Source organism: Panthera uncia (genome assembly GCF_023721935.1).
Source record: "Panthera uncia isolate 11264 chromosome C1 unlocalized genomic scaffold, Puncia_PCG_1.0 HiC_scaffold_4, whole genome shotgun sequence".
NCBI classification, from domain to species: Eukaryota; Metazoa; Chordata; class Mammalia; order Carnivora; family Felidae; genus Panthera; species Panthera uncia.
Genome location: NW_026057585.1, coordinates 11,237,961 through 11,252,364, shown reverse-complemented (window position 1 = coordinate 11,252,364; position 14,404 = coordinate 11,237,961). Strand labels below are relative to the sequence as shown.

Below are 14,404 nucleotides of genomic sequence, written 5' to 3'. Positions count from 1 at the left end.
TTATTTTCATTGCCTTCCTTTGTCATCTCCTGTATAATTTTGTTATTAATTACTGATGATTTCCTGTTATACTGCCACAAAAGAATGCACACATTAAGCGATTTTTTTTTTTTCTCCATATACATATATATAGACTTTCCCTGTTAGGCAGTTCTAAGCTTTAAAATGGATGCTATTCTTAAATGTTATAAGTTGTTTAAAATTTAGCACAAATTTTCCAAACAATTTCGTAGATGATATAGTTTCATGTCATTAGGAAAAGCATGTAAGTAGGCTGGAGCAGTTGTAATACTAATTAAACTGTATGTTTCCATTCTTTTGTGGGAAAATGGGTCTTGATTCCAGGAGAAAGCTTGGGATCATTAGAACTACATCTTTCTTAGATCTGCTGACTCACTGTCTCCCCCTTTTGTAATTCCATCTCCCCAGTTTCCTTAGCTTCTGAATCAGCAGTCATTCCCCTGTGTTCCCAGACACCCCAAAAGTTAAAGAATACTTACCCCATTCATCACCTCCACAAGTGTGCGAGGATTCTTTTTTCTTCCTCTTGTCCAAATTAAGAAGTTCTTTACCGGAGATATCTTTCTCCAGTATCTTAGTTGTCTGTGTCCCCAGTGCCTTGCATGAAGCTTGGAAAGTAGTTGATGTTCATTAATCGTGTCCCACATCACTCCTTACTCCTTGAAGATTTTGGCTCACTTTCTCCATCGCTGCTTCAGTTAGAATTCTTGGTGATTTTAGTATCCAAATAGAATCTATATGGCATTATAGATGATCCATTTCCCTTGGCCTATCAGTGTCTTTTCTTTCCTTTTTTTCAACCGACGGAGCCACCCAGGTGCACCGGTCTATCAGTGTCTTGATCTCCGTGCTGCTTCAGCCATTCACGCCCATGGTCTTCCCTAAACTATGTGATTACCAATAACTGTGACACAGCCTTCATCTTATTTTCAAGCATCCCTCTCTCCACTCACCACCTCTTGTTTTTCCTTCTCACTTCCTTTTATACCTTCAACTTCCCTGGAACCTGCAGTACGTTTATCCCATCGTCTTTGATCATCCTCATATCCTAACCCCCTTTTCACATCGATTCAAGTCTGTGGTGGACTGTCATTATTCATGATCTGCCCTCTGCATGTATCCTCAGCTCCCTTGGACTTTTCAGCAACCTCTGACTCAGTTGATCACTATCCTCTGTACAAATTGTATTCGTTTGGCTTCCAGGAAGCAACACTTGGTTGGCTTTCTCCCTATCTCGTTGGTTAGTCCTGAGTCTCGTTTCCTGATTTGTCTTCATCTCCCAACCCCTTAGTATTGGAGGCCCTAAGGATTCAGTACTTGGGACTTCTCTTTTCTAGCAATACTTCTTGGAGGTCATCTTTAGTAGCATCAAAATAATTTAATTAGGATCTATATGTAAAAGGGACCTACATACAGTTTTCTGAATGACAGAAAAACCGTGTTAAAGTGGTTTAAGATCTCCCTTCTGATTCTTTAGTTCATTGTCATGGTTTCTAGTCATGTAAGTAGGGAACAAGAACATTCACCTCAGTTTCTAGAAACTGTAAAATAGGTCTTAGGTTTCCTATCATGATAACGTGTAGGAAAAAATTCAGTAGCTCACTTTTGTGATTATTCTGATATAAATTGTTCTAGTATTCACTCAAGAAATCATATTTATAATTGCACTTTTTTTTTATTATAGGAGCAATTTACAGCAATGAGGGATTTGTATATGAAGAATGGCCAAGGGTTTGCACTAGTATATTCTATCACAGCTCAGTCCACGTTTAATGACTTACAGGACCTGAGGGAACAGATTTTACGGGTTAAGGACACAGAAGATGTAAGTATATTTCTCTCTATAAGACATACTGCTCTTTCTCTGTGGCCAAATAAAAAGTGTCTGTTTTTCTGTTAAGAGGATTTGGAGGGTATCTACCACATACCTAAAAGAGTCCCTGTGATCAGAAAATTTTTACAACTTTCTAAATTTACTTGCAAATTATATGCTAAGATAGTTAGAAAAGGAGGGCATGTATGGTAAAGTGCTCATTGTGCTGTGTGTTAATAAATGCAGTAGGCAAGGAAGAGGAGTCAGAATACTTGGTAGAAGAAGTGGGGGACTCGAGTTGAGCTTTGAAAGGTGGTAGTTATGTCAGAAACAGTGTTCAGAGAACATTAGTAAGAACCATAGTGGTATGTTCCATTTCTAAAATTCTGTTGGTAGTGTTTACTTACAGTGTTTTCCTTTGAATTATGTTGAGGATTTTCATTAGCTGCATTTTTATATTTTGTACATTTTATTTTTGTTATAGAATTCTTATTTGATGAATGGCATCATTGCTGTTGTACCTTTTTGCAAAGATGAAATACATACTTTACATGTTTACCTCAATTTTGAACTACAGAGAGTTCCTTTTCAGTTGTCTAAATTGGGATATAAAATTTCATGTGTACCTTTCTTTCTGTTTTCCTGTGTTCTCTCTCATTATTAATGGGAACATATGCACCTGCTCAGGACCTCAACTTTGGGTAATACTGTAGGCGGAAGGGATTTCTACCATATGACTCATTACCAACCGTAACCTAATGAATAGTTCTCTTCTTTGCCATGACTAATTTATCGAAGAGACTTCTGTTTTCGTAGGCAATTACATGCAAATCACTGAACTCTGGTAATGTGAACCTCTCTATTCCGTGTAATAACTGAAAAAGATGGAGCTGTAGGTCTAGTATGTTTCGCCTGACTTGTGATGATTGTTTGGGACACAAGATCCACATGTGCCTTCAGTCCTTTCTTGGGTGTAGTGTCCATCACCTCACAGATGACTTTGTTCTGTGGACACCTTTTATCTAAGGACGTTACACAGTTTTGTTAGCGACTTGTTTAATTGGCAGTTGGGACAGCATTTCTGGCATGGGGAGAAAGGGAAGGCATAGCTGCTTCGCGGCTGTATTTTTATTGTTTGTCCTTTTTTAGCATCTCACCTAAACTGGTCTTCAGATCTGGACGTCAGATACAGAAGTAGAACCTGTCGCTTGGGTTGGTCTTGCCACTACTTCTGGTGTTCGTTGGACCTGTGAGGTGAAGCACTTAAACCACGCTTAGGACCAGTGGAGACATTCTTCTCTGTATTGCAGGAGCTGCCTTTCCCTCCAGATTTTTGTACTTGGAATTCAGCTATTAGTAGTAGTCCACATGACACTGTTGCGATTATAACCTTAAAATAATTTAGCAAGTGAGCATAGTAGGGTCTCTTCCATATTTTTTCTGTCTCTTCTCCCTCCATCTACCTTCTTTCCCTCAATACGCATACAGTACATATTATTTCTTTAAGTACTTGGTGAAGCTTACGATCCTAATTAATCCATTTCAATTGGTGACAGGTAGTTGCTTACTTAGAAGAGTAACAAGTATGCTAGTGCTCATATTATGTTTTGTCCTTCCCACAGGTTCCAATGATTTTGGTTGGCAATAAATGTGACCTGGAAGATGAGCGAGTAGTTGGCAAAGAACAGGGTCAGAATTTAGCAAGACAGTGGTGTAACTGTGCCTTTTTAGAATCTTCTGCAAAGTCAAAGATCAACGTTAATGAGGTAACCTACATCTGCTAGGCAGCACAAACAAGTGCCTTTTTAGTTACCTTTCTTTTAAGTTAACAGCCAAAACCAAGTTTTTTGAAGAAAAAATTTTGTTCTAAGCAGTCTTGACTCTGTCAGTCTATACAGAACTCTAGGTAATTGCTAGAAACCATATTCCTTCACTTGCATAACATCACTTTGATGACTAATGAGGACACTTATGTTTACCTTATCAGCATAGAGAAAGTTTAAGTTAAACAATGTGTTTAAAGTCCCACTAAGCTTCTGAATGATATGCCAGAAGGCGGTAGGTGAGAAGTGTCATATTACCCTTGTATTGTAACAGTTACCTATGCACATATGTGTGAAGAGGTTGTAAAGTCAAGTAGGAAAATACAAAAATCAAAGTAGTTATTGAGCTTATCAACTTATGTTATACAGTTATTACCTCATGGATATCACAGAGTTGGGTGTTTTGAGTCCTGCTTTCCTTTGGTTTCTGACTCAAAAGGAGGTTTTGGGAGCATGGATATGGAACTGTAGTTCACCCAGTCATTGAGGCCTGATACAGCAGGTGCACAAGGCTTTTTTTGTCCATGACTCAAGCTTTCCACTATCTTGAGAACATAGCTGTGACAGGAATGCTTAACAAGTACACCCGCCTGCCTGGGTGTAAATCCAGTACCCTACTGGATCCCTAAAAGATCAGCCCAGGTCCACCTGCCCCCACCAACCAACCAAAATTTAAGAGATTGTCTTTGCATCTGTTAGTTTTAACATAAGCTTTTTTAAAAAAACAAAAACAAAAACCAGAGTAGGCTTCTTTCTTCCACAGTAGCGCAGAAGTCTTCACTTGCCAGTTTGCTGGTCATTTGTGGCATCACAGGCAATCAGGCAGAATTCAGTTCATTTACAACATGGGTGAGAGTTGAGAGTGCATTAGGTTATCCGCATCCTGTGCGTTTGCTATTCCTCTCTGGCCTTTGCTTCTGTAGGTCACTTTTCGTTGACTTAATATTATTATAGTTGTGGACTACTGTCTGAGTTTTTTTTTTAATATTTATTTATTTTGAGACGGAGAGTGCAAGCAGGGGGAGGGGCGGGGGGGACATTGACAGAGGATCTGAAACGGGCTCTGTGCTGACAGCAGAGAGCTCTATGCGGGGCCCAAACTCACGTACCGGGAGATCATGACCCGAGCTGAAGTAAGACACTCAATTGATTGAGCCACCCAGGAGCCCCACTGTTGTCTGAGTTTTAAAATGACTGAGTTACTTTCAACATCTGACAGGCAAAAAAATTAAGCTTGCTGCAAATCCTGTTTTCAAATAACCAAGAATGTCAAAGCTTGCTCTTACAGGTAAAACCAATTTTTATAAGCACATAAGAATTGATAAATTTCATTTTTTGTGTGCCTCTGTGTCTGGCAGTGTGTTAGGCATTGGGGTAGTAGTCATCCAGACACTGTTCCTGCCCTAAAATTTACCTCCTAGTGGAGAACAAGTCCTAGTGAGATCTTTACCTGTCATTTCTTTTTCACTGCCAAGTAAACAAAAAGGAAGTATGATATGCTTTTAGCTTCAGCTTTCTCTGTTGTGGAATTACAGCTTCACAGATGTTATTTTGAAAAATGTGGCTCATAAAATTTTAAGTTTTAGTGCAGTCTTTTCTCAAAAAAAGCACTTTGAGATAAAAAGCATTAGGATTAATGCATGAGCTTGGATAGGGAAACAGTAGAGCAGGGTCACCATCTGCAGGATGATTGGTCTTAGGGATCTGGCTCCTTGCTGTCCCTGTTCTCCCTCTCACTGGTACCTACCCACCAAGTTCATAGGGCTCAGCTGGGGCTGGGTTGGGCCAGGGTCCAGTGAGCACAGCAGACAGGAGGTGTTCCTTACCTTTTAAGCATCCCATGTTTGTGGGAACCCCCGTGCCGCTTGCTGCACCTCTCTCTGGGTGCAGTTTCCAGTGCAGCAGAGGTCCTTTTTCAGGACAGTCTTGTTCCAGTCAGCCCTCGACGTGAGGCTTTATTAGACAAAAATGGAAGCAGTAAAACAAAATGGAATAGATTAGCTAGTTTAAGGATCTTAACTCTTTTGAGGGACATACAAATTTCATGCTAGAGTATAATGTTTGAGTTTCTTTTAATGTCTCTCTCTTTATAGCCTGATAATCCAGCTACAGAGTTCCTTTGATAGAAACAGCTTTCCTCCGACAGCTAATGCTTTGTAAATATGTGAGTGATTTCTGTTGGACTTAAAAATTTGAAATCACACGGGGACATACTGCTTGGCTAAGTAGCCCTCTAATTCTCTGATACCTACATCAGAATGTATATATGTTTTAACTCTTATCCACACCATTTTTGGTATGTTCTGGAACTAGGACATAGCAATACCAGAATCACATCAGTCTTAATCAAGAACTAATTGTTCTTTGCTGAGGCTGGAATAATAATCTTGAAATACATCAAGACATCCCAACTGAGAATGGCAGAGGGTTTGAGGAACTCCTCTGTGTTCCCTTTAGATTTTTCTGTAGTTCAGAGAAATGGGGAAGAACCTAGGCTGAGGACCCTGAGCATATCTAACCAAATACTTAACTATAGTTCGTACTTGCCTTCATCATATAACCAGCCGTGGCTGTGAGGTGGGCAGTGTTTGCCAAAGTTGTTGAGGATATTATTACAAAATCAGTCAGTGTAGTCCCAGACACCCAGAACTGCTGGCATGAACAAACGTGTGGTTTTGATTCTTCGACTATTTTAGTTTATCCATTTACTTATTTTTTATTTTACAGCTTCTTCATTGAGGCTAGGGAACAAAGGAGAACCTGTTTGTGGCTTTTCCACATTAGGTTTTTAAAGGGTTTCAGAGTTGTGAAACAAACTGCCATGTTGTCCATATATCCTGTGTTTTTAACTTTCTTAGAAATAAGATAATAGAGAAGTTAAATGGTTTGAAGAAGATGGGAGTGGGGAGGATAAAGCAGAAAGAAAAAAATATAAACGAAACACTTACAGCTTTGGGATAAATCACTGAGTAGTGTTTTTTTTTTTTCTTTTTAACGATTTAGTCTTCTAATCTGAGGACCATTTTAAAAAGTAAATAGAAATTGTTTTATCTGAGCACCATCTTAAAGAAATGGAAACCAGTGATTTAAAAAATATTTTAAAATTTATTGAAAATATGTAAGAACAATAAGAATTTCTGTTTACTCTTCCTCCAGATTCACCAGTTAACATTTTGTCAGTGTTTATATATCACACTTCTTTACTCCTAAATATGTTAGTGTCTGTACTCTTAGATCAAAGACATTTTCTTACACAACCACAACACAGTTATTAAAATCAAGAAAATTGTTATTCACACAGCCCATGTTCAGTGCATATTCAGATTGTGTCATTTGTCCCTATAATGCCCCTAAAAGGTAGGACCTTTTGATACACTTCTACAAAGCATGATTTATCACAAATCAGTAATAGTAAGGAGATTCTGCGGTATTTGCTTCTATTCCAGGTCATTAGTGAGTATTTGCATTTCATGGCAAAGAACCAAATTCAGCTGATTTGTTTAATTGTTCCAACACTTTGGCATACTTAGCACTATGAAACATAGAAATACATCAGAATTAAAATAGTCTGCTTCTGTGAAATAAGTACTGTTGTATTTTTGTCTTTGATGCCTTGCATTTTTCATCCAGAATGAACCCAAAAGATGTATTAATAGAAATGTTTTAATGAAGATGTATTTGTCACTTCAAATTGTGGTCACACACTTTTTTTATTTTTCACTTTAGCCAAAATTAACATCACCAAAAAGCGGGAAACGAAAACCATGTGCTTTTTTACGTACGATATCCTGAGAGGAACACATTATCTCTTTTGTCCTATTACAGCCCAAAATCTATAACGTGAATCTAATCATGAGGAAACATCAGACAAACCCAAACTGAAATTCTATAAAGTTACTAGCCATCAGTTTTCAGAAATAACAATGTCATGAGAGACGAAGGCTGAAGAACTGATTTTAAAAGATTAAAATGACATGCAGTGTGTGATCCGATGATGGATCCATTTGCGGTGGTGAGGAGAAGGAATTACTCTCAAAGACATTATTGGGATAACTGATAAGATTGGGATCTGCAGTGTAGATGATACAGAGTAACATATCCGTGCTTAAATGTAGTAAGCATGATAACTAACATGGCTATCTAAGAATATCCTTGTTTTTAGGAGGTACATACTCACCCATTTAAGGACCCATTGTATGCAGAGTGCTCTCAAATGGTGTAGAAAATAAGAGAGAATATGTCTAGAGAGAAATGATAAAGTACACATGACAAAATGTCATTGGTGCATCCGAGTAAAGAATATACACCAGTCCTTGGTATTATTCTTGCAACTTAGTGTGAATTTGAAGTTTTCTAAACATAAAGTAAATGTGAAGATTCAAGTTGAGCATTAACTATTCCCTTAATAATTATGTTTTGAAGCATAGAAGATTCCATGAAGAATTTAACTTCACTACCATATTTTTCACAACTAATTTTTTTTTTCCTTAGGTTGATATTGAATGTCTTAGAGTACATGTATTTCCCTTATGGTAAATTGGTGAGTCCTGCTTTACCCTGAGGTCACCTGGGGCCTCTAAGAAACCTGCCATTAAAAACAAAGCAGCAAACAGAGATCCAAGAGCAAAATAACATCTACCAGAACCAGGATTGTTTTGTGAGCAAGATCTCAAATGTTTGTTGAATAAGACTTTTTTTCTTGTTTCTATTTAGATATTTTATGACCTGGTCAGACAGATAAATAGAAAAACACCAGTGGAAAAGAAGAAGCCTAAAAAGAAATCATGTCTGCTGCTTTAGACCCACAGTAAGCAGCAGCTCTGAGCCAGGTAAGGTACCAAAAGCAGAACAGATGCCTTTCTCATGCTCTTATTTTGGGCTTTCCCCAACCCAAACCACTTCCTGTTCCACCTGTTAGGGTATTTCCAGTTTCTGTAACTTGTAAATGGGACCTATAGCTCGTAGATCTCTTCATCTGTTGATAATTTGTCTCTCTCCCTGTGAGAAGAAGCTGTTGGAGGGCAAGGACCATGTATGTTTTGTTCACCACTGTGTCCCCAGTGCCAGGTACAGAATGGGAATTCAAAAAATAGTGTTTGAATGAATAGAATGCCATCCAGGGTGACTCCTAAATTCATGCCACATTAAAGTGGAACGTGGTTCATCCTGAAACAAATTGCTGAAGTGCACATTTGATTAATTATTTCAAAGTGAACACCCCTGTGTGTATCAATAATGGTCATTCCTACCATGGGGTGCTTGGGTGGCTCTGTCGGTTGAGCATCCGACTTCAGCTCAAGTCATGATCTCATGGTTTGTGGGTTCGAGCCCCGCATCAGTCTCTGTGCTGACAGCTTGCTCAGAGCCTGGAGCCTGCTTCAGATTCTGTGTCTCCTTCTCTCTCTCTGCCCCTCCTCTGCTCATGTGCTCTCTCTCTGTCTCTCAAAAATAAGTAAATGTTAAAAAAAAAAAAAGTCATTCCTATCCAATGTAACCCCTACCCTGATTCCTAACATCATAGTTAGTTTTGCCTCTCTTTGAACTTAACATTTAGAAAAGCCAGTGTTATGTCTACTTTTACTAAAAATATGTTTTCGAGAATTATCCTTGTTGCATATGGCAGTAGTTCATTTTTATCATGTAACTGTACTAGCAATATATTTATATATTCTGCTACTAATGGACATTTGGGTTCAAGAACCAATATGGCTAATTCTGTGCATTTTTGCATGAGTCTTTATTCACATGTGCATCATTTCTGTTTGGTGTGTGTGTGTGTGTGTGTGTGTGTGTGTGTGTGTGTGTGTGTATGAATGAAATGACCAGTCTAATACCATATAACTGATAGTTTTAGCAGATACCTCTAAAAAGGTTTTCAAAGTAGTTGTACCAGTTTACACGTCTAGTAGCAGTTTTTGAGTTCCATATCCTCCCCAGATTTGATATTGTCAGTCTTTTAACTCAAGCCGTTCCACTAGATATGTGGTAGTATGTTTTGGTAGTCATTTCTTTATAGGTGTAGGTTGACTTCTTTGAAATGTTTTGTCTATAGGCTTCTAAGTAGTAAGTACCACTTAAGTTTCCATTAAGTGAAACCATTGGAGAGAAATTAGTGGCAGCATTGAAGCTGCCTACCAATTGAGAAACCAGGCCCTGCGGGACCATTTGGGGTTTTTTTCTCTATTTATATTAAATCCCCTGAACAGTTTCTGCTTTGTCTTCATGAACTCTTTAAACCATACCATAAAAGAATATTTTCATGAAGTGGATTTATGATGTAATTTAATGCTGGTTATGTGCCTATTACTAATTTTGTCAGGTTAGAGGAAAGTCTGCTGTTCCCACTTGAGAGTTGGTTACACTGTTTTGTAAGTCTCTTGGGTCCATTGAGCAGATTACCTCTTTCAGAGCACCAGATTAACTAACACGTGCTTCCTCAGAGACTTGGTTGAATCATTCTCTTCAGGGAAACAAATGAGTAATTGTATCCCCTTCTTAAATGAAGGTAGAGGAAAATGGGCAGAAAGGAGGAAACAGCAGGGGTTTGCCTTCGGTACTTGGATTTGGGAAAGATAGCTTCTGGTCGAATGTTTGCTTTAGGCTCTTAGTGAAATCTTGATTCAATAACTATAAATCATTAGCTCCCTGAAGGTGATTATTTTAAAATTTGCTGGTGTGTGTGTTTGGGTAAGGGTACACAGGTAGGAAAAAGAGGACTCCAGTTCCTGTTCTGATCTATATTCTTTAACTCTCTTGTAGTTGGCTGTCTTGTTGATGCCATTACCTTAGCTGACCCTAGTTTAATTTCCAGTTCTCAGAAAATCTCTTTTAGCTTACGTTTAAGGGAAGAGGTGCCGTCTCCTGGCCTGTTGTGAAGATTCCTTCATATGTTGTGTTTTACCTTAGACGAGAGAGATCTTGGCCTAGATCTGGAAACAAGACTTTCATCCTGTTGCATAAATTCTTAGGCTTTGATATATAATTCAGCTTAACAATATATTCAATAAGTCACCTGAGATCTCTGTGGATGTTGGATAATAACAAATAACAAGTCATTTCTTTAGTGATCGGAATACTTTGCAGAGCAAAGAAATCACAGAGTGGTTATAGACTGGAAGTGCCATGTTGATCTCATTTAAAAAGTACAAAGGTTGGGGGTACGTTTAAGTAGTTCTGTATATGTTTAGTAAGAGTACATGAATGTTGAGGGCAGTTTATCTGGCTTTACCCTTTAAGCAAGATTGTATTGAAGCATGTTAATCTCTTTTCAGTATGTCCCATTTTTAAAGACTAGGAGAGAAGAAATTCATTTTCAGGAAATTCTTTCTTTAACCTAATTTTTTTCTACTGAGCAGTACCACTAACGTTGAGTCTTCCACCTTTGCACACGGGGATCAGCTCTTTCTGTGTCCTCTCTTCTGTCCAGTATTAGAGGTGGTAGTCCTGGGCGCCTGGGTGGCTCAGTCGGTTAAGCGTCTGACTCTTGACCTCGGCTCAGGTCATGATCTCACGGTTCATGAGTTCAAGCCCCGTGTCGGGCTCTGTGCTGTCAGTGTGGGGACTGCTTGGGATTCTGTCTCTTCCTCTCTGTCCCTCCCCTATTCATTATCTCCCTCCCTCCCTCCCTCCCTCTCTCTCTCTCTCCCTCTCTCTCTCTCAGAATAAATAAACTTAAAAAAAAAAGAAGTGGTAATCCTAATATTCTATAGTACTGAAATGGTTAAAAAAATTTTATGCACAGGTGTCATTTCCTTTTTGGAAAAGGAACTTTTAAAAATAAGATGATAATGGGATAGAAATAAAGTAATCACTGTTTTCCGCTTTACAGACAGGACTGTCAGATTGTGAAAGCAATCAAACTATTTTTTAAACATTTTTAAAGGGAGTTTAAAATAGCCCTGTTACTGTAGCTGTTTAGTATAATTTGTCAAGTAACAATCAACCAAAGTCTGTTTCTTTGTATATTATTAAATATCTGCTCGTTCACTACCATTTTCTGACCTCAAGAGATTCATATACACATATATACATATATACACATATATACGTGTATATATATGTATGTATGTATACGTGTATATATATGTTCGTATATGTATGTATGTATACATATATATACATATGTGTATGTATGTATCTGTATATGTATACATATATATGTGTGTATATATATGTATATCTCTATTCGATGTTCTAGATTACAGGAATGAAGAACTGTTGCCTAATTGGGAAGTGCCAGCATTCCAGACCTTCAAAAATTAAATCTGATGAAGAGGCTTCTCCTGTTTTATATATTATGTGAAGAATTTAAATCTTGTATTGGTTTGCACAAACTCCCTGGAGAAAAAAAATTGCTCTGTGTATATCTCTTGGAAAATAAGACAATAGTATTTCTCCTTTGCAATAGCAGTTATAACAGATGTGAAAATAAATATACTTGACTCTAATATGATTATACAAAAGAGCATGGATGCATTTCAAATGTTAGATATTGCTACTATAATCAGATGATTTCATATTGACCTTTTTATCATGATTCCTCCCTGTCAAGCACTAAAAAGTTGAACCATTATACTTTATATCTGTAATGATATAGATTATGAAATTTCCCCTCAAACTCATTGCAGCAGATAACTTTTTGAGTCATTGACTTCATTTTATATTTAAAAAATTATGAAATATCATTCTGTCATTATATTCTAATTAAAATTGTTTGTGCATAATGCTTTGGAAAAATGGGTCTTTTATAGGAAAAAAAAACTGGGATAACTGATTTCTATGGCTTTCAAAGCTAAAATATATAATATACTAAACCAACTCTAATATTGCTTCTTGTGTTTTACTGTCAGATTAAATTACAGCTTTTATGGATGATTAAATTTTAGTACATTTTCATTTGGTTTGTGTGTTTTTGTTATTGTTTATAGATTTAAGACTTTTATTTTATAATGGTCACATTGTTTCAATGTGCTTTTATGCCTGGTACCTGCACAACACTTGGCTTTAAACCCCTCAGTAATTGCTGGTTTCTCTAAGAACAGACATCACACTTTCTGTTCCAGATGTATTTATTCCTACTATACAGCAAATCACATCAGACTACATAGAATAGTTTTGTATATTCTCTCTTGATCTTAAAGATTGTATCTTATTGAATAAAATATCCCACTGTGTATTATTTTTATATGTAAAAATAAGTTTAATACTGTATCAGGGGTTAACTTTACTATTTCAGATCTTCCACAGCTTGTCATTTCATCAGGGGAATCCTTCTGTCATTGTTAATTTGTTGGGTAGAAGCCCACCAACGAAATGTTATGAAAGAATTTTCAAATTTGCTTTATGATAGATTGAAGAATTTGAAAGAAGTAGGAAAAAGTGAAAAAGCATGTAAAGAATGTTGTCAGTTTGCTTTTGCTTTGACTACATGTGAAATAGTATAGTAGTCATAGTGTGGAAACGATTGCTAAGTTAAAAGTTTAGCTGGCTGTATAGTGGTGCTTTTCTTTTCCTTCCCAATTTTCTCTGTTTTTACAAAGATGGCGCTTAATGAGGACATGAATCTAGGGTGACCATATATGACTGATGTGCTCTCCACAGAGGAGCACAATAGCCTGTTCGGGCCGGTCAGGTGCTGGCAAAGGAGAGAAACCAGCTTAGGAAACCCTGTGCCTTGTCCCTGAATACTGAGGAGGAGATGAGTCCTAGAAAGTCTGCATCACTGCTCAGGGATCTAGATACTGTCTCGTTGCAACTAGGTATGAAGTAGTGTTCATGCCTCACTGAGACTTTCCAGGAATGTGGTCAGTCCATAAGCTGCTAAGTTGAGATTTAAGAATAAGATTTCAAATGTAAGCTCTGACCAACCTGAGAAAATGTTAAGATATTATGGAAAAAAAAGGAAGAAAAAAGAAAAGAAAGAAAATTGGAAACTGTATTCTTTTGAGTTTGAGTTTCTAATACATTTAGTTAACGGATACTTTCTACTGATCCAGTTACACGTACGTCTGGGATTGAGGGGCCAAAAATCTAATGAATGCAATAAATCGAAAATAAGTAAGTGAAGTGTTAGGGCCAGTGTGTCCAGGTCAAGGTGGCATATATTAAGGTCCTCTAGAGTCACTCTGCTTAAAAACTCACCTCTCAAACACTCCTTTCGACTTAAAATCATAGACATCTCACACATAAGTAAAAATTGCCAAACATTACCTGTTACATAGATTGTGTGGTTATTTGCCAGATCAATAGGGATCATTAAGAATAACTCCCAAGCTCCAGTCTGCTCCTTGGTGACCCTCTTCTCCAGTCCACTTGGGATGAAGTCAGAAGCGCGAAGAAAAACGCCCCGGTGGCACACAGCAGCACACAGAACAGGGCCTGCTGAAATCAGAGGCGCAGTACTATCTCAGCAAAACCTGCCTCTGCTGAGCCAGGTGGAAAGGCATCCTGTCAGGAAGGGAGCTGGGTGCGCTTTTATGTGGTCCCTCTGTGGACTCTGCAGTCTTGGTTCCAGAGAGGAGGGTGCCTGAAACTAAGATGTACTTGGTGTATCTTACGTAGCTGAAAAATCCAAAAGTCCTCAAGGATATTCTCTGTGACTCTCATACGCTAAATATCCAAGAACTGGTATGTTCGTATTTGTGACTCTTTAAAGCATGATGGCTTTAGTCATATGAGTAACATATCATTTAAAGGAGGCTTGACGTCCCAGTTGATGGTTTTTCCCCACTAAAGCACGAACGACTTT

General features: G+C 37.8%; 1 protein-coding gene across 5 annotated transcripts in view; it reads left to right on the top strand.

The window, feature by feature from the left end:
* RAP1A (RAP1A, member of RAS oncogene family) overlaps window positions 1-12,552 on the top strand; it is a 79,489-nt gene extending 66,937 nt beyond the window's left edge. For all 5 annotated transcript variants that reach the window (XM_049616575.1, XM_049616571.1, XM_049616572.1 and 2 more), the window contains 4 exons: window positions 1,706-1,846; window positions 3,457-3,600; window positions 8,371-8,486; window positions 11,855-12,552. In XM_049616575.1, coding sequence (XP_049472532.1) covers window positions 1,706-1,846; window positions 3,457-3,600; window positions 8,371-8,457 — 372 coding nt within the window. In that variant the 3' untranslated portion in view covers window positions 8,458-8,486; window positions 11,855-12,552. The remainder of the gene's footprint in view (window positions 1-1,705; window positions 1,847-3,456; window positions 3,601-8,370; window positions 8,487-11,854) is intronic.
* The last annotated feature ends 1,852 nt before the right edge of the window (window positions 12,553-14,404 follow it).